The following is a 19449-nucleotide window of genomic DNA, read 5'->3' on the forward strand; positions in this document are numbered from 1 at the left end:
GACGCGAATGTCTGAGGCGAAAGAGCACAACGAAACAGGGCGATGGCATATACAGGATGACCGGTGCCGTATAGCTTCAACAAAATGCTTGTTCTCCATGCCGGGCACTGATAGAATGTGTTCTTTTGATCTATCTGATGTAGCAGTCTACCACCGCTGAGATAGCACACTTCGATCACCAACCACCGTTGAGCCTAGCATGTGTCTTTCACGCTATTGTGTGTCTCGAGTCCTTGCGTAAATTACAAAAGACAGCACTATCGGCAGTCAGCAAGTCATGGGTCGACAAACGAAGAGAGAGCGAAAGAAAAGTGCGACGTACTCGAACATATGGACCTCCTGATCCATCAGGTGGATCACAGCTCGCGCTGCTCTGAGATAGAAGTCAGATCTCGCATTTTAGCCGACCACAAGATACCAAGTACGAACCTCGCAATGTCCAGAGACGCACACGCCACAGCTGGATACACAACATTGCCATATGCCTTCAGGACCACAATTCCCTTGTGGATCGCGTTTGCAGTCGATCTGCGCCTCGCGAGCAGTGATTCCATGTACCACGTGCGCAAGTGCCTGGCCAAGCAACAAGCTGGATGCGCAATAGAGTACAATGCTTTGGAAATGCATGGTGGTATTCTGTGACTCCACGAGGAGAACAACGAGCTTTCGAGTATTGCAAGACCACTGCAGCATATTTATATGCGATGTCAAGCGGTCATTTGCCGTTCTTTGCGATTGCATATCTTTCCCTACACGTACCCGACTGCAAGGCCAAGGTCGGCTGTATAGCGCCATGAATGACTATGAGAAACTGGCACGGCATTGAATCTCCCATCAGGCCCAGCGTGTTCGACCAAGACGCCAAATCAAAGACGATGCTACCACGGCTAGACATGGCGCATGTATAGCGGTGTATATGCTCGCACTGCATGCTGAGACTCGTTATTATCATGACTATCGCACTAAATGAGTGGCTCATAGACTTTGTGGGGTTTTGGCGGAGTTCTTGGTAGTCTCCACGACTAATCTAGTTTGCCGTTTCTCAAATGAAGCACTACCGTATCCTGGACGTTCTGCATCAAGCATTGTCCAATCAGCTCGTCGGTGACATCCACAAGACTTTCTCTGCTGATAGCGCCAGTGGATATTGTGGTAGCACCTTTGCCAGTTCGTCTTCCCACCCAGGCACCTCCTCCCACATGGAGAAGACGCTTTTGGTATGTTCCCAATACTCTGGCCACCAGCCGGAGAACTCCCAGTCAATCAAGACCGGCTGCAGGGAGTCCATCACGATGATGATATTCCGTGGACAGAGATCAGCATGGGAGAAGACCGATCTGTAGTCTCTCCGGTGGCTTTCGTAGACGTCGTCACCGAAAGTCTCTTGGCATTGTTCAAGGGGCACGCCTCCACGTAGCTGGAGGTGGAACTGTTCCACAGTTGGACATGGTGCATTAGTTCGCGAAGCGATGCGGCCGTCCTTGAAAGAGCCTCCCCTGACAGAGCCCACACATACGGCAGTATGGTTCCGAACGTTTCTGATGGCGCTGATCATCTCGCCAAGCTCCTGCATGACGGCTTTTCTCTCGTTGACCCCGAGCTTGGGCCACGCTTGATCCAGTCTTTGGCCATGTATGAAATCTATCTCGATGAAAAGTCCATCATGTCGTCTATAAGTGCGGTGGACCTTAGGGGCCTGGATCGACGGTCGATCCATAATGAACAGCAATGCTTCCAGTTCTTGCTCCGTGCACGGTCCTTTGATGAGGAGAGTGGTCGATATTTGTACGATCTTTCTGTTACTGTCGTACATGATCTTCCGACCGAAGTACATCAGCACAGGAAAGATCAAGTTACGTAGGAAACCAGCCTTGGGCTCAATTGTGTCCAGCATAACGACCTGTCGAGAGAAGATGTTGTATCAAATTTCGAGTCTCAAATACTATCGGTCAGCATTTACTGTATGGGCTACTCTGATAACTGGACTTGGCACGTATAGCTAGTGGCAGCCGGACCAGCCTCTAAGAAGGCTATCCTTTCAGGGGTTGGCACGCTTACTGTGGCAGGGATGATCTATCCATGTTTACGGATGGCATTGCGAAACGATGTTAGCATTGCGAGAAAGTCTGTCACTGCCAGATATCTTACACTGAGAGCGTGGTCAGATCTGCTTGAAGCATTTGCTAGCACACCTAATACCGCTCACGATGTTCTCCGTGATCTTGGTGTCCGCTCTGATATTGTCGAACGTCGTAGCCACGGCTACGGCATTAGACCAACTCAGATCGTACGATGACAGACAATTCTCATCTATCGCATCATCGCAGGAGGGCACGTCCGTCGTGGAACTGCAACAAGAAACGCTAGCCAATGCCATATCTGATCGCTCGCAGGACATCCTGCTGTACGCATACTCGCCCACATGCGGACCTTGCAAACGGTCAGTACGTCCTCCACTGAGCAGCTCGTTCTGACTCTTGCACAGATTCTCTCCAATCTACCAGCAGTTGGCTTCTTTCTATACCTCTGAAGAACAATCGAACAAGATTTTGATATCTCAGATCGACGGTACACAGAACGACCTACCGTTCAAAGTCGTGGGCTATCCGCAGATAATGTTGTATTCGGCCAAGGCAGACAGCTCGCCACTAGAGTACGTGGTTCAGAAGCTTGATATCTCGGCTGCTCTGGGAATTGCAAAGTTTGTAGAGACCGAAAGCGTCTCTCATCTGCCAGTGCCCAATAGCCTCGTCCTGGCCCATGCGGTGAGCAGAGCAGCATCAGCTTCACAGCCAGCGGCAGGTGTATCGGAGCGGCACGAAGAGCTGTGAACTCATGCACAGGCCAGAGATAGGACCGAAGAAAGCGTGGACGGATACCGAATGTTTATGCCTTGGGAGCTGGAAGATATGGTTCTAGAAAGGGGTGTGAGGTTCAGTGGAAGTAAATCTCGCGAATGATCCATAGCCCCAGAAAGCTACCAGAGAAGGGTTCCTTCCCATCAGTCCCACGTCGTTGTTCTAACAAAGCCCGGCAATGTCCTGGCTCAAGTCGAGATCGGAGCGTTGATAAAAGCGGTGCAACGCTCGCACTTCGGCCGTATCTAGAAATGTCGCTGCAGTGGAAATCATTGAGAATCTCTCAAGCTACCGTATTCCCAACAGCGCCACAGAGAGTTTGCCCCGCGCCCCATCTGGAAGCCTTTTCGCAGAGTGGATTGCGGAGTAACCCCAGACCTCGACAGACCCAAGCCAATGAGGCAGAGTCAGTCAGACAATTCAGGCGGCCAACAGCCCCTCTGTTTGAACATCAGTCTCACCGTCCTTCTAGCACAGCCGGAGCGAAAAGATGGCCGAGCAGCCTTTTCAATATTATGTCAATCAACCACTGTCTACACGCACCACTAATCACGTCTGCTTCGCGTGCCGAAAGCATCGCTCGACTCTTACGACCAATGAGCATGCAACGCAGCCCAGTGTCACACCCAGCTGCCCCTCCTGCAATGCGTCAATGTCACATATCGGTGTCAGGCTTCGAGTTCCGCGCGCTGATGATATCAAAGCCTGGGACAAGCTACAACGAATGTGGCGCAGTCCAGCTCAGGGCAGGTACTCAAAGTGTGATGAGCCGGAGACGATCGCGGAGAACAACCACTGGCAGAACTGTAAATTGAGGAGACTTGACTCACCGACAGCAGACAGTCCGACGGGATGTCAAAGATGTGACGTGGTCTGGGCAAGGCTTCCCTAGCCGAGGGCTCCCGCCCGCACGAATGCGTTGCATTTGTGAGCACTGGCCCAGTGATCGGAGTCCTTTACCATCTAACGCTGTCATAACTTTTGATGGGCACATGTGCTAAGATGGAGCGGGACCACACGACTCAGAAAACGACTTGTCACCGTCCACTCGAATCCTGGAGGCCTTTGCCCGGTAACCTGCCAGCCTGCCGTGCCAAATTTCGTCGTTTCGGTTGCCTTTGGCAGCAATTGCGTCAGGTTGTCCTGCGATTTCGATGATGGCAGCCATGCGTATTTGCCTAGGTGGTACTTTTGCAGTCCTGCATGGGTCTTTTGTGAGTCTCTGAAGAGTCATTGCAGAGTCTCTGCCATAGCCATCAGGACGAACGCACGTCAGCGAATGACCTGGAAGAGGGAGCATTCCGTCTTCGCAGTCCTGCGTGAGTTGGGAGCTTTGGAGCGAAGGCCACATGCGGCTCTTGCGTGGACATTGGACGGTACTGTGGACGTTCAGGCGTTCAATTGTTACGAGGCTCTCTTGGCAAGCGCCCTATACCTTTGGCACGCTGGGTAGCAATGGAGTGGCGGAAGATGCTGAGAGACCGGGTCTGGAGGCGCTCGCTGTCGAACTGCCACAGCTGGCGATCACAATTGACGAGCAGGCTGTCCGAAGGACGAGAACCTCTCTTCAGTCTACCCGATGGCATTCTCTAGCCGCAAGGTAAGAAACCCGAATTCAACACTTCTTAAGTACCACGAACCGTCAATACGATGCTGCATGCATTCCACAAGTGTTCTGCAAGTGATGGAGTACTGACCATGCCCAGCAACGCAGGGTAGTCAATGGGCCAGTCACCCCAGCATGGCATCAGTACACGACAACTCATATCATAGACCGATACGTCTCGGGACTGCTCCCGGAGCACAACATGATCATCCTGCGAGACTGTTGCCAGATGAATATGTGGGTGCAGCCGGATGAAACGAACAGAACCGTCGCTGAAGAGTTGAGCTGAGTCAAGGCGCTGGGACTGTCTGTAGGAACGATCCAATCCTGGAGTTATAGAAATACCTTCGTGTTTGCAAACAGACCAAGCGCGCTACTTGCTCTCGTAGTAAATCAACCCTTCAATGGTCCCAGCGTGTAGACCACCTGTTATTGGGATGTCTGCTGCTGTTGTGAACCTCGCCGCGTCACTCAGAAGGTACACGATGGCGCCAGTCAAGTCATTCGCGTTAGATAGTCGCTTTAGTGGAGGAGAGTTCTCCATTTGTGCTGCTTCCGCAGGTACTTTGGCTGCTCTCACGCGTTGAAGCATGTCGGAATCCACGTAGCCTGGCGAGATGCTGTTGACTCTGATGTTATGTGGTGCGAGTTCAACAGCAAGAGCTTTCATCAACATCAGGATGCCGCCCTTGGAGTAGTTGTATGCCGCCATACGATGACCCGGTATGGCGATATGCGAGGTTTGAGAAGCTAGAAGTTGACCGTCATTTAGCGGACTTGCATGGAAGGCACCATCGAACGACCGCACAAGCAGACTTACCCAGTAGCACCATACTGCCACCAAAACCTTGCTTGATCATCTGCCTCGCTGCGAGTTGACAGCTAAAGAATACTCCGCGGCCATTGATCTCTTGTATCCGGCTGAACTCGTCCCAGGTCTGATCGATGAACGGCTTGTCGATGGCGATGCCAGCAGCTGGGACGAGTCCGTCGAGTCGACCAAGCTGCTTGATTGCTTGCGCAAAACCGGCTTCCAGGCTCTCTTGGCTCGTGACATCGGTTTGTATGAAGAACGTCTTGACCCCGAAGTCGGTCGAAAGGGACTTGAACTCGGCCACTGGCTCCTGTATATCCAGCACTGCTACATTGCCACCGAGCTCGCAGACTGAACGCGTCGAAGCAAAGCCGATGCCCTGTGCACCGCCTGTCACGACATAGCATCGGCCTCGGAGCTCAAACATGGGCCGGACATGTTCCAACGGAGGTGCCATGGTCAACTTTTGAGCAACTACCTGCAGTGGTGAGGATACTGGCACGCGCTTGTTGTCTTGCAGGATCTAGAGTCTAGCGACCAGTATACTGAGTATCGCTGGGGCATCTACGGACCAGCTGCATCATATGAATGCCGCGAAGAGATGACACTGATTTCCACGGCCAAATCTGCCGGGTAGTGAGCGCCAAGAAAAGTTTGGCTGCAACGGCTGTGTTCCGGTTCACGAGCCGAGCACCTATTTTAATTGAAGGTGACGCCAATCGACTCAAATGAAGGTCTGGAACCTTCACGGCACGGAGGTTATATCGGGAGAAGGCAACGATGCTATCACTAGACCCTTCCCGAGGTGGATCCTCGATTGAACGGACTTGATCTATCAAGTTCGTCGTCAACAGAACCTTTTCTACCTTGAAGACAGGTACACTCAAACACCCTGCGCTGGACAACAGCAGACCTGTACGTTGCGACCGATCTTCACTGGACACATATTCACTATGGGCATGTTCAACGACATCACAAAGCCTGCCCCGCCTCTGCCAAGAACAACGGCGAAGGAGATCCAGCCAGATATCAAACTGTTACACCCGTTGACAAGGCGTGGGTCTGGTCCAGGTCTCATCGTACTGCTGCCTTCCAAGGACGACTTCTTATCCATCACCGACGGTGTTCCCTCCATACCAGTCAAATGGGCAGAGGAAGGCTACACCGTCGTTGGAGTCTCAGATCTCGGCGATGACGTAAAGGCGACATTGAAAACCGCCTTGGATGCGCTCGAAGCATGCCATGAATGTAGTCCGAAGGAGAAGGTCGGCTTAGTCTGTGGGTTACGCTCAAGTCTGTGTCGTTAATGGCGAAGCTGATCAATAACAGCGTACAACCCGTCACTTTGGGAGAAGGCAGCGCCAGTGCTCGAGGCATTCCCATCTATTGCTGGCGCCGTGGTCTACAACGACCTTGCCGATAAGGAGAAGGTCGCATCTTCGCCGGTCCCAACACTCACCCATCTTGCAGGCGAGGGCGAAGGCTCTCCGATCCCCCAACGACATGGGAAGAACATCACTTACACCTATACCAACAAGGTTTCATCCCACAGATTCGCCGTTCCATTCCAGCAGCAATTCCATTACGGCACGGAGCAGTCTCACATACACGCAACCTGCAGTTCCTGAAACCACTGATGTACGGTCCATATTTCGACTTGGAGATAATATGGGAAGAGCATACTTACTACGAGTTTGCAGACAGAAGTGTGGAGCATACGATGAGCACGATGGTTCAGGAGCCCTATGTCAATCATGTCCCTACTGTGAGGAGTCCCCAGCCGTATTCTTCTTCTCCATCTTCCGAAACCTCGCTGACTGTGACCTAGCTGACTGGCGGTATTGGACGTTCCGAACTTTCAAAGTTCTATGCGCACAACTTCATCTTCAACAATTCCGAGGACACATCATTGGATCTTCTTAGTCGAACACTGGGAATTGACCGAATCGTTGACGAATTTATCTTCAGCTTCACCCACGACAAGGAACTGGATTGGCTGTGAGTGCACACTTGCTGCCCGAGATCACCAGCTGACTGGCGTATAGACTACCAGGAGTGCCGCCAACCCATCGAAAGGTCTCTGTCCCTTTTACAGCTATCGTCAATGTTCGCGGTGACAGACTGTACCATGAGCACATAACTTGGATCAAGGCACAGTCCTCGCTCAGCTTGGACTTCTGCCGGAGTATCTGCCATTCCCATATCCTTTGCCGGATGCGAAAGACGCAGAGCCCCGCAAGAAGGTCGAATATCGTGTTCCTGTTGAGGGCATTAACTCGGCCAAGAAGATGCAGGACAGAAATTCCGTCCAGAGCAACATGATGTTCCAGTACAAGATCAGAGAGCTGGATTAGGCAATAAAGCAGAGCCCATGTCGAAAACAGATCGAGTCTCGTTGCCGTGCTGGCGATCATTCATCTGTGTAATGCTCCTGGTGCACGAGAGCTCCGGGACAGCGGTAGTTTCAGCTCTTGCCCACGCCGATCCGCGGCGACGCAGACTCACCGTATCTTATTCATGTAGCCTGGCTTGTCCTGGTCCTAATGCCTCTGCAACTCGAGATGACCTTCGGATTTCCTTGCCGAAGACAGCAGACGGAGGTTCGTAGCCCACATATAGCCACCTCGATAGCCTTTAACTCCTTCGCGAAGGTGTGCAGCGGCATGTTGGAAACGAAAGATTCCCCACTTCAGTGCCTCAATTCCTCCTCTCGCAATGGCCACGATCGAGGATCCGATGTATGTGTCGACATCTGCCTTGCGTTCAGGGCCGAATCCACCTGCACAACCGCTGCATGCTCCCGGAGCGCCCTCGGCGGGGCACTTTTCTCGCAGGTATTTCCGTCAGAAGTCGTCGCAGGTGATTGTGTCACAATCGCCTGCTTACCGCTTCGAATATTGAGGCGCCAAACGCCTACGTGGCGTCCTCATATGGCTCAATCTCCAAGTGGATGATTCACTCGCTCCATTGAAGTGCTTCAGGTCGGCGTTGAACTAGTGCGATTCTCTCAACGCCGGCACGGACCTGCATATCAGTAGCACTGGCCGCAAAGCAGCCTTCGGAGGCAAGAATCGACATCGATACTTGTGTAAAGTACTTACAGACACAACATTTGCGAGGCTGCTTCGCATCGGGCAGATCATGATACCAGGAGGCGCTTTCCTAGTTACGGGCATTCTGGGACCGAAAGAACAATCTACAACAAGACACCTTCCCACAACGCCCCTGCTAGTCTGCGGCAGGCTCACCTGAACGAAGAAGGTGCGGTGAGCCCCGGTCTCGATAAAGTCGCGTTCCGGACAGTTTAGAGTGAGGAAGCTCTGCTTCTTCTTACTTTCGGAAGATCTTACCCTGGATTGCCCGGAACGCGACTTCTCGAGATCGGGGCTCACCGCATGCCTGATGCAGCGTTGAGCAAGTGTGCTCTCATGTCGAGTCCCTCCTTCTGTTGCTGTAGTCTGGCATCGTTGGGTGAGGCGCTGGGCGGAGCACGACAAGATCCACAACTTGGACAGTCATGCGGACTTGCAGATAGAAGTAATGAGAGGTTACACAGCGAAGATCTCCAAACATGTCTCTTGCGCAATGTACTCCTAATGATAATTGAACGAGTCTGACGATCACTTGGTCAGAAGTTGGTGCCCGAGCTGGAGAACCTCACAGCCTCGCAGCATCCCGTCGTCGAGCCAGCCTCGTCATATCCGAAGTTTCTCCGTCCTCTCACAGAAATTATCCGTCGATCGCGTTCACAACTTGCGACTACATGACCACACTTCCTCGCGCAGCGCATGCATGCAGGCCATCTGTCATCTTTCGCGAAGATGGCACCAACAATTTTGCCGGTCTCCTAGTTTCCTCAGCCACCGGCAATGCCTGCAACGATGGCAAATTCGCGGCTTCGCTCGTCGAGCAGACCCCGACATCAATTACTACGAGCAAGAGCCCGGAAAGCCGGAGACTCTGAGGCCGGAGGGAGGGCCTTTCGACGATGACTTGGCAGTAGCCCGCGAGCGCATCAAGCAGATGGAGAGAGAACTAGCTGTGATGCGCAAAGGACCATTTGCTCGCGAGGGCGAATTCATGCAAAGTCTCCCTGAGGACAAGAGAGAAGAATTGCTCAAGGCAATGGAAGAGCAAGGCTTCGAGGAAGACGACATCCGAGATCTCAGTTTCGACGAGCTGCTGGCCGAGGACGAAAAGCCATCTCCGAAGCAACAACTCGCAGTCAGCCTCCGCATTCCTGAGAAGAGTCGAGCCTATGTCCGCAAGTTCAACGCTGCCCTCCAGACGTCAGATGCCAAATCCAAGCAGAAATTGTGGCTATGGTACCTGCGATGCCGTCAAAGAGTGCCTGGCTTTACGAGCCACATCCAGGAAGATGTATGGGACCATCTCTGGCAGACACAGCTCGAGACACACCCTCGAAGTCCTCGCATCGTCAGCCTCGGCGAAGATATGCTCGGTGCAGGTAGAGACCTTGGAGACCGTCTTCCGGAGTATTTGGAGGCTTTGCACCTCGCAGGCGAGACCCGTGCAGCCCTTGAGATGTGGGAAAAGGCACCCAAGTCATCCGCTAGACTCGAGAGAATTGGAGTTCAGCTTTACGCGGCAATCGCCGAATCCGAGACACAAGGAAGTCTCGCAAAGGCCGCAAAGATGGCTCTCGCCGATCCTGTCAAGGATACGATCCTGCCCGTCATACAGGCTTACGCGAAACGTACAAGTGCTAAGGCAGCAGTGGACCTTTGGGAGTTCTATCTGAAGATCACACCCACAATAGAACTCCTGGGGCACATCAGCTCCGTACTGTTGGAAGCCGGGCGCAAAGAAATGGCCCTCGCCGTCTTCCAAGACATGATGGGCAAAGGAGAACGCCCCAAGATAGTCAGCATAACAGAATTCAGCCTCATGAGTCTACTGGCGCTTCCGAAGAGGTTCAAGAACAAGTTCTTCTTTGGAGCCTGGATTAGATGGCTCTTGGCCGAAGGCAAAGTCGAGGATGCTACATTGGTGGTCGAACTCATGCAAGAAATGGGCATCAAACCGGACGCCAAACATATCAACGGCGTGATCGCGGCCTGGCTTCGTCAGGGATCAGCCAATAGCGACAAGCAAGCGGTGGAAATCGCGTGGGGCATGGTCCGGTCACGAATAGAATACGTGCAGACGACCCGCGGCCGCAATATAGCACACAGCGAACAAGCACTCCTGCAAGAGCAAGAACTGCAAACACCCAAGCTGCCATGGAGTCTGCGAAGGCACATACCCCCAGCCACAGTTGAGACCTTCTCCATCCTTGTGGCACACTACGCCCAAAAGAAAAACATCCAAATGGCTGAGCTCGCCACCAATATCATGACTGGTCCAGCACAGATCAAATCAAATACGTTCATTCTGAACACGTGGATTGCCGTATCTTCCGTCGAAAACATGTGGATGCGTTACTCAGAGGCAAAGGCCGACATCAGACCAGACCTGGGTACATTCGCCGGCCTCTGGGACGGTCGTCGACGTGCTACCAACCAGACAAGCCGTACGTACCAGCCCAACTTCCCTACTCCAAGACGGTTGTTCAGAGAAATGGCGACCTGGCTGGACTCATTGACCGTGGCCGAACGTGCCGAAGTCGGCAAAGAGATGACCCCAGCAATCTACGGACAGATCATTCGATGCCTCTGCCTCGTTGGCGATCTTCCTGGCGTCCTCATCGCCATCCGCTATCTCCAGGCAAACCTTGACTTACTACCCCACAATGATGTCGTCGGCATGGTCGTCATGCAACTCGCTCGAATGAACCCAGATGATGGCAGCCCTCCAGTCAAGCTGTCCGGTGTGCGCGCGCGCCAGGCCGCGCGCCAGGCGGAGATGAGGTGGCGCGCTGCGCTCAACAACTATGTTGTGTTGATGGATGAGATCCTCGTTGGCTACGTGACAAAATCTGAGCTAGCGGGTATTGATATCGATATCGAGGGTGATGAGGAGGGTCGTGAGACTCAGGCATTGCGGTTTGAGGCGATTCAGACGTTCTTGTGCTTGGTCATGAATAAGCACAAACAGCATGCTGATGTTGTGGCTAACGAGATTGTCCTGGCGGGTCAGGCGATGGGGCTGGATGTGACGCAGGAAGAGGCGAGGAAATGGTTGATGAGGCTGTTGAGATGGCAGAGGGGTAGTAGGAGAGTGGCGCAGGCAGGACGAGATTTTTTCGGATGAAGGAAGTTGTAACATCAGCGATTGTTGCCATCACTATGTAAACTAGCTAAGCGAGCGAGCGCAATGCCATACATGATCCACTTCATCTGCCTCACGACCACACTCTTCAGCGCTTTGTGAAATTGACAGTTGAGAAGATGCTGCCCTTGGTCTGCGTCCTTGTGCGGCACCGTCGTAATAAAGACATCGCTCATTGCCTGGACTTTCTCGACGTCGGGAACATCACATATCGCTCGCCGTCCGAATAAAAGGTGCGCAGAGGCCGGGTCTGCGAACGGCTATGCGGCACGACGGAGACAAAGTCTATGCCGCGCATGACTCTGAACGCGTAGATGATGAGAATCGCAATGAGAAACACGCCGAGGACGGCGGTAGAACAGCACAGTCGAGGCCGTTGTGAACCCCTTGCCTTACCCCTCTTCTCATATTTACGCTGCTGCTTCGCCAGTTCTCGTCGCTTTCTCCTGTTGTTCATCCCATGTTGCCGGTTGGACGTGCTTGATGAACGCCCAAAGTTTCTCCTGAAGTTGTTCCAGTCACTGATGCCAGCGTCTGCCCACGAGGGAAGGCGCTAACTGTTCCCTGAAGTCTGCCGAGGATTCAGACATTCCTGCTGGATCCTCGAATACTCCTGCTGAAGCTGTTGCGAACGAGCCTGTATCTGTTGGAGTCTACCAAAGCCATTTTCAAGTGGCGTTGTTGGGTTCAATGTCGCTGTGCCGGTTGGCAACCGGGTCGTAGCGCTGCGAATGCTGGACGGTATCGCTAGGATCGATGGTGCTGAGATGTTACGGGACGATATCGCGGCACTTCGAGACGTAGACAGAGTTGCTGGGTTTGGTGGTGCTGAGACAACGCGGGACGACGTCGCGGCACCTCGAGAGCTAGAAGGTATTGTGGGCTCCGATGCCTATTTCTTGCCCTTTTTCTTCTTCTTGCCTCCGCCTCCGCCTGATGTGGATATCGTTGCTTCTGCCGCGGCGTCGCCTGGCGTATCAACGAGTACGCCATCTTCATCGCTGCTTGCTGTCTTCGGAGGTGGCGGCGAAGCACTCTTCTCATCAGCCTGTCTCGCGTCGGGTGGCGGCGTCGGGTAAGCATCCCTTCCGGTAGCCTCGGTCTTCTTCACTTCCTCGACAGTCGAAGATTCGCCCATGAGCTCCTTCCTAGTCGCCTCCTTCGTATTGAGCCACTGCTGTCTCTCCTGCTCGATGCCATCCCTATGCTTTGCTAGTTTCTCCTTGAGAATCTCGTTCTGTACCATCTCACTCGCTGATTGGAATATGACAGTCTCCCAGCCAGGTGCCAACCTTTAGCCTCCGCAATGACGTCCTGCACCTCCGCCTCCATTTCTTGTTCGGCTCGCAGCAAGCGCTGGTAGATCTCATCGCCCACAACACCCCGTTGCAGGAGCGTGCTAAGCGCAGGTTTACGCGTTCGTAGATGCAGAATGCGCTGCACATCGGTGACGGCGCGATTCAAGAGTGCGGCTTTGAGGACAGAATCTGGGACCTTGACTGGCTTGTCGCTGCCATGCACGGTGTCGGGAAGGTGGAGTAGAGAGAGGTAGGCGTCGCGTGCAGTGTGGCTTGGGAAGTACGGTGCGAGGCGCTGCTTGGCCAAGCGTTGTCGGCGACGGTAGATGTGAGAGAAAGTATACATCGCGCCGACCAGTAGGCCGAGATACGTGATGGGAATGTAGAGCGAGGTCAGAGATGCCATCGTTGGGAGAGTGAAGGAGACCATTTTGGCGATGGTGGATTGGGCTTGGTTGTGGGCGCGTTAGCCCTTGTGGTGGTGTGGTTGACCACTGAAAGATAGGTATGTAGTAGAAATCAGTCCGAGAGGCAAGATACTTTACGAGATGGAGAATGAAAGATGGCTGTTGATGGGGAGATGAATAGTTAGTGGAAGGACACTTGATATTTCTAAAAAGGACACCATGTTCAAATAAGCGCCCTTGGCTATCGATAGGGGCGCCTTACTGATCTGTGCCAAGAACATGTCCCCTTCACCTCGCATCTGACCTCGACCTTCCCGAGTACGTGATCTTTGGAACACTACCTGTGTACACCGTGACATCGCCACTTTCCTAGTTTGTCCATGTTCGAAGCCATCACCAGTATGTGGACGTGCATCGCTACTTGACAGCTGCGTTGCAAGTCTACACTATGTAGCAGTTTATCGGCCAAACGACTACATCATCACACATGGCTGCAAGCAGATGTGTCTAAGCCGTCTCGAAGGTGGACCCTGACTTTCTGAATTGTCAATTTTTGTGGGCGCAATGCTGTCTGAGTTATGGCAAAGACCCGTTCCCGAGCACCCAATCATTGAAAGACGTCAAGGAGCTGTTGAACGGGTTGAATGTGACGAAGAAATCGTCCAAACCTTCAGCGCCCGTGCCAAGTGTCCCATGCGGGTCGGTAAGATCGAAGTCAGGCACAGCGTGTCCATCTATACCATCATGCAACTCGACCTGTCGCGGTTGCTCTGGCTGCGTTGACGCCGACTTTGGTTCCCTGTCTTTGGAAGGCGCGACACACTGCTTCGGATTCTCCATCGCCTTGAGCGCTTCTGTGAAGAGCTTATGCTGCATATCAGCAGCCCAATACGTCTTGCGAAGGTGCTCGGTCACCATCAGGTGAAGTTTAAGGTTGTGTAAGGCATGCTGACGTGACAAACCTTCAAGAGTGAAATGCTCATAAAAGTGGATTTGCATAGTCGACATCATCGAGATAGACAGCATGGTCGGACAGACATCGATGAGGTCGGCTGAGACCAGCTCATTCAGGCTGTACGTCGAGTTTGAGGCTGATGTACGACAGCGGTCCGCGGCAAGTACTCTCAGCCGTTCTTGATCGTGCTTTGGCATTTCTTCTGGTTGACTGACGACATAAGGCCGGAAAAGAGCGATCACAATCGAGTTATAGTATGTCTTGAGCAGATGCGTGTTCAAGATCTGAAGCCTTGTCGGCTGTTGGTGGCCTTGGACCTCGTGGACCTGTTGATATACTGCTAGCAGTCAGTGCCAGCAAGCCATCATGGTACGAGTGCTTACACTGCCAGATCTCGGTGTCGAGCTGCTCGAGGACCGAAAGACTTACAGGCGCACGCCTGATCCGATAATTGGTGTTGATGACGAGCTCCACTTTCTCGGTCAACTGGAGGAAGGTCATCCACAGAGCTACCAATGTCGGCATTTCCGATGGCACATAAGAATGCCTCAAATCAGGCGTCATCTTCTCCAGCTCATCCAGAACGTCCGCCATGGTCGGCATCGGGGTGTCCATATCCTCGGCGTGTATCCTTGCATCGAGTCAGCTGCGGCTTGATGCAGGATGTGTGACCAGCTTACCTCATTGGTCGTCCAAGACCAAGCGCAAGCCATGCTTCTCTGCAGTAACAGCACCACCAAATCCTTCTCCAGACTGCATATTGGCTTGCTGAAAAGGGCGATCGTGGAAGTCGCTGCCAGCCAGCGTCCCTGTGCAGTCCGATGCCATGGCATAGGCTAATGGCAACACCAAGCCAGTGCCAGGAACCGTCCAGGTCTTCCAGGTCGATATAGTAGTAACCGAGAAGCAACACCGACTGGATTATCGTCGTTTTATCGGTCTCGACCTGCACATCGTATAATGCCTGGTACGTGTTAGAATTGTCATGCATGAGCAGGCCAGGCTCACCTTCGCATGCGCATAGAAATGCTCTCTGAGCGCCTTGCGACCGGAGAATCCAGTCTCCTGAAGTGTTGCGGGATTGACAAACTGCACTGTTAGTCAATCTCGAGTGTGGTAGGGGTCGACATACGCTAGCCGCAGCGAAAAAGACGCTCCATATCAGCAAGGCCGAGACACCCTTAACACCATTGTTGAAGGAGTGCAGGAAATCCGAAGCATTCAGAACCGGCAAGACGGGATGCACATAGTCGAAGTACAGCCGGACTAGCTCCTGACAAACAGCGGGTGACGGCAGCGCCCTCGATTCGAGCCGATTCGCGACTTCTGGATCGGCGAAGTTGGCACGTTGTCGATTGATGATATAGATTGTCCCTTTGAAAGGACGGTTCTACCAGCAATCAGGCACTGGCATCATCGATGACGGCTAGCACCTACGGGATGGCAAACGTCAAACAGGAAATCGAGACCTTCGGATTCTCCGGCGTGATACGGTACTAAGGGCGGATCGGAGGCATTTGGACTTGCTTGTCGATGCTCGGCTTCATGCGTGACAGACGCTGCATGTGGCGTGGGCTCTGCTCTCGTCACTGCTCCATTCGACGGTGTGCGCCCAGCTTGATCATTTTGCAGCCCGGCCGCGATACTGGACACAACCGTTGACGGCGTGGGTGGGTACAGACCGTCGTCGGTCGTGTTCAGTCTGGGTCTGATGGCCCGTTCTGGCCCACTAGTTCGTCGATTCAGTCTCCGCTAATCGACCGAGGTAGAGGTACCTAGACTCACAACGAAGGTCGCCTGCCATATACGCGGCAGATCGTCCCATCCTGAGAACAGCTATCAACGGGTCAGGTTGATCTTACCAAGCACAGGCGATAAAAAGCGTGGTGCAGAGTCTCGCCTCTCCCTGGCTTCGACCCAGGCACTGGCTCCGGAGTTGTGGCAGTGATGGCAACTCACTTGCTGCACGGTGGTCCGGTGACGGCAACATTACACCTCACCTTGCGATCGTGACAGATCGTACTTTGCTCCGTCAGCGACAACAGCGCGTAGGTGATGGACACAGGTACACACCAAGCAATTGCACTTCTTTTGCGCTTCGTGCTTGACGACTCACTCATCCTGAAGACGCCCCATGAAGGCTTGTGTGGCCTCGTTGCCCTGCCGAGGTTTGCATCGATTGGCAGCAGGGAGCAGGATAAGTACGACCAGCAACAAGCTCGGCTCAATCACCAATCCCCGCTTCACGCTGGACCTTGGGCCGAGTGTGACCTGGAGCCGCTGGAGCTGCGGGGAAGTTGACCCCCACAAAGGCCACGAGATTGCGGGAACCCAGGCCAAAATCAAGCTTAGTGGAAGCCACATGCTTGGAAGGGCTAAGCTCCCCTAAGCGATAAATCTGCAAGATTGGCTACTCTGCCGAAACAAGGGGATTGACTTCCCCAGCTAAAACCCTCCTCCATCCTCGACCCAATTCTACCTGTTTTCCTATTTTTTTGACTCGGCCAGACGTGACTCTGTTCGCACACCACGCGGCGGTCTCGACCAGAATATGGAGTCTCCCCCGCGTGTCAAAGGACTAGCACGCGCCAGCTATGCGGAATCATGACCATAGCATTTCAGTGTTTCTGATGACCTGACCGTACCCTGCGCGATAAGGTACACTCATCACAATACGACATGTCGGGGTGTAAATGGTGTGGTCATGCCGTTCAAACGGCATTCTCGCAACTCTCTGCGACTTCCGGCGATCTTAAGGGTCAGTCTAGTTGCAAAAGAAGGAAGAATGGCCGGAAAACGAGATGCAGTCCTGAAAGGCCGCTCCTCGTGGAGGTCGATCTAAAGTTACTCCACGGAGTCTGGCCACCAATCTATCCTCCCGTCTCTCGCCACCTAAGCCGTCATTGGGGCGGCTGCGATTAGACTTTACAGTGTGCATTGCAGCTTTCGTCTTCTGATGGGTTTCCTCACCGAGGATAACTACCGCGACACCGAGGTCTGGTACCCACCGATACCTTCATTAACCAGCTCGATACCCCAGATCTTGCTCTGAGTTCTATCGGTCATTTTTGTAAGTCTGTGGAAAGCGAAGAGCTTGCCCAACATGTCGGACGTCACACCTTCAAGCGCAAGTGACATTGAGAAGAATGGTGTTCGGGAAACACGCACAGAGCATGTTGAGGATGAGGAGAAGCACGTCAATAGTGCTCTTCGCATCGATGGCGACGATGAGGACCACATGCACGAGCCACCGGTATGTATGCCCCATCTGATCAACACACATGAGCTGACCTAGCTACAGATGACATTCAAGCGCTTTATGAGTTTGCTTGCTATGGCATTCCTCTGGACTGGCAGCCAGATTCCAGTATACATCTTCGGTTCAATTCCACCATATATCTACGGCGATATTGGTGGCGTCGACAGGTGGATTTGGTTCGTCCTCGGCAACCTTCTGGCCCTTGCAGGTGTCTGCCCGTTCGTGGGCTCGCTTTCAGATCTTGTTGGTCGTCGATATGCCGCTCTGCTCGGAGGATGCTTTCTTTGCATCGGGACTGTCGTTGCGACTTGTGCAAAGGACATGAACATGTTCATCGGTATGCACCTCTCCTTCCTCTACAACGTCCACTTTCCTAACTGTAGAAGCCGGAACAACCATTGCTGGTGCAGGCGCCGGCATTTGTGAGTTGACAGCACTGGCTGTGACATCTGAGCTTGCCCCAACTGCCAAGCGCGGCAAATACGTCGCCATCCTCATCTTCACGATCATTCCATTCGTCCCATCTGGACTTTATGGTCAGTTGATCGCGGCATACGCTGGCTGGCGCTATTGCGGCATCATCATCTGCACGTGGTGCGGCATCGGCACAATCTTCACTGCGCTCTTCTACTTCCCACCACCGCGTCCAAACTCCAAGGGCAAGTCAACGAACGAGATCCTGCGCGAAATCGACTTCGTGGGTGGTCTCCTCAGCATCTCCGGCATGGTTGTCTTCATGGCTGGAATGCAGTGGGGCGGCTACCAGTACGCCTGGGACTCTGCGCACGTTCTTGCGCCACTGATCATCGGAGCTGGCCTCCTCATCGCATTCGGCTTCTGGGAGGTATATGGTGCCAAATTCCCCATGTTCCCATCCCGCCTCAAGCAGGATCCTCGAATCTTGGGCCTGACTCTGGTCATCACCTTCATCTCCGGCGCCAACTTCTTCGGCTACCTCATGTTCTGGCCCACTCAGGCATTCAACGTCTACGGCCACGATCCCGTGCAGGTCGGTCTGCGCGTCCTCCCTGGTGGCATGGCCATCCTTACAGGTGCTTGCGTCGTGTTGTGGCTTCTCAGCGTTTTCCGTGGCCGCAACAAGGAGCTCATGATCATTTCCTGCATCCTGATGACGGCTGGAACCGCTTCCTTGGCCTGCGCTACTCCTGACAACATGGACAAGCTCTGGGGTCTTTTGATCCTCGGCGGTTTCGGAATTGGTGGCATCGTCGTTCCAGCATCCATCATTACAACCATCATCTGTCCCGATGATCTGATCGCCACAGTGTCTGCACTGACCCTGTCCATCCGCGTCATTGGTGGCAGCGTCGGCTACTGCATCTACTACAACGTCTTCGTCGCCAAATTCAAGGTCTACGCACCTGAGTTGATCGGAGGTACTATGTACAAGCTCGGAATTACCAACGTCACCTACATCACCAATGCCATCATTCTGACCGGCGCTAGCTTGTTAGAGGAGATGAAGGCGATTCCCGGCCTGGAAAACGAGACGGCATACAACATGGTTGTCCGTGCTGGTCAGGAAGCGTACTCGATGAGCTATCAGTACGTCTACTTGGCATCTATTGCCGCTGGAGTCATTAGCATTGTCTGTGCGTGCTTCTTGGGAGATATCAACAAGTATATGGATGATCATGTTGCTGGTAAGTTACACTGTCCTACGTCTAGTTGGATGAATGCTAACAAAGTCCAGTCGTGCTTCATTAAGTGCTGCAGAACACAACGATACGGTGGATCTCTTGCATCGCAAGCCATGCGGTCGAGCAATGTTGATAGCATACTGGGATATGTACAACGTGACTGCAGTAGGCTTGCAGTCCAGGTCAAATGACTACGAATATGAACATGAAATTACAGTTCTGTACGCCGTGGCGACGTGTATCAGCGTAGTTCGAGTCAGCCCGTCTCTCGATCATACAGTCTGACTCACTCATCCAGCCGTAGAGAATCCGATTTGTGCCATTAGTGACGCCGCGATCAGCGGTGCAGTGTCGCAGCAC

The 19449-nt window shown here is 53.2% G+C and overlaps 8 protein-coding genes across 8 annotated transcripts; 4 read left to right on the forward strand and 4 right to left on the reverse strand.

Annotated features, from left to right (window-relative positions):
• Positions 1–1093: 1093 nt before the first annotated feature.
• On the reverse strand, positions 1094–1894 carry AB675_4737 (uncharacterized protein; the record flags this gene model as incomplete). The annotated part of the gene is made up of 1 exon (XM_018144896.1): positions 1094–1894. One exon carries the CDS (start codon positions 1892–1894, stop codon positions 1094–1096), a length of 801 nt encoding a protein of 266 aa, XP_017995598.1.
• Positions 1895–2207: 313 nt separating this feature from the next.
• Positions 2208–2831, forward strand: AB675_4738 (Protein disulfide-isomerase; the record flags this gene model as incomplete). The annotated part of the gene is made up of 2 exons (XM_018144897.1): positions 2208–2440; positions 2486–2831. 2 exons carry the CDS (start codon positions 2208–2210, stop codon positions 2829–2831), a joined length of 579 nt encoding a protein of 192 aa, XP_017995583.1.
• A 2006-nt stretch (positions 2832–4837) lies between these two features.
• Positions 4838–5735, reverse strand: AB675_4739 (D-erythrulose; the record flags this gene model as incomplete). Its single annotated transcript, XM_018144898.1, has 2 exons — positions 4838–5214; positions 5285–5735. 2 exons carry the CDS (start codon positions 5733–5735, stop codon positions 4838–4840), a joined length of 828 nt encoding a protein of 275 aa, XP_017995625.1.
• Positions 5736–6231: 496 nt separating this feature from the next.
• On the forward strand, positions 6232–7632 carry AB675_4740 (uncharacterized protein; the record flags this gene model as incomplete). Its single annotated transcript, XM_018144900.1, has 6 exons — positions 6232–6556; positions 6608–6816; positions 6900–7043; positions 7107–7276; positions 7324–7391; positions 7430–7632. 6 exons carry the CDS (start codon positions 6232–6234, stop codon positions 7630–7632), a joined length of 1119 nt encoding a protein of 372 aa, XP_017995607.1.
• A 1438-nt stretch (positions 7633–9070) lies between these two features.
• Positions 9071–11491, forward strand: AB675_4741 (uncharacterized protein; the record flags this gene model as incomplete). The annotated part of the gene is made up of 1 exon (XM_018144901.1): positions 9071–11491. The coding sequence occupies one exon, from the start codon at positions 9071–9073 to the stop codon at positions 11489–11491; it is 2421 nt and encodes an 806-aa protein (XP_017995619.1).
• A 910-nt stretch (positions 11492–12401) lies between these two features.
• AB675_4742 (Translocation protein sec66) lies at positions 12402–13213 on the reverse strand (the record flags this gene model as incomplete). The annotated part of the gene is made up of 2 exons (XM_018144902.1): positions 12402–12763; positions 12802–13213. The coding sequence occupies 2 exons, from the start codon at positions 13211–13213 to the stop codon at positions 12402–12404; spliced, it is 774 nt and encodes a 257-aa protein (XP_017995580.1).
• Positions 13214–13790: 577 nt separating this feature from the next.
• Positions 13791–15994, reverse strand: AB675_4743 (Cutinase transcription factor 1 beta; the record flags this gene model as incomplete). Its single annotated transcript, XM_018144903.1, has 7 exons — positions 13791–14506; positions 14553–14800; positions 14850–15133; positions 15178–15258; positions 15302–15559; positions 15607–15898; positions 15978–15994. 7 exons carry the CDS (start codon positions 15992–15994, stop codon positions 13791–13793), a joined length of 1896 nt encoding a protein of 631 aa, XP_017995597.1.
• A 1278-nt stretch (positions 15995–17272) lies between these two features.
• Positions 17273–19156, forward strand: AB675_4744 (putative HC-toxin efflux carrier TOXA; the record flags this gene model as incomplete). Its single annotated transcript, XM_018144904.1, has 4 exons — positions 17273–17422; positions 17471–17765; positions 17815–19092; positions 19143–19156. 4 exons carry the CDS (start codon positions 17273–17275, stop codon positions 19154–19156), a joined length of 1737 nt encoding a protein of 578 aa, XP_017995559.1.
• Positions 19157–19449: the final 293 nt, after the last annotated feature.

This window comes from Cyphellophora attinorum, assembly GCF_001299255.1.
Source record: "Cyphellophora attinorum strain CBS 131958 chromosome Unknown Contig38, whole genome shotgun sequence".
NCBI classification, from domain to species: domain Eukaryota; kingdom Fungi; phylum Ascomycota; class Eurotiomycetes; order Chaetothyriales; family Cyphellophoraceae; genus Cyphellophora; species Cyphellophora attinorum.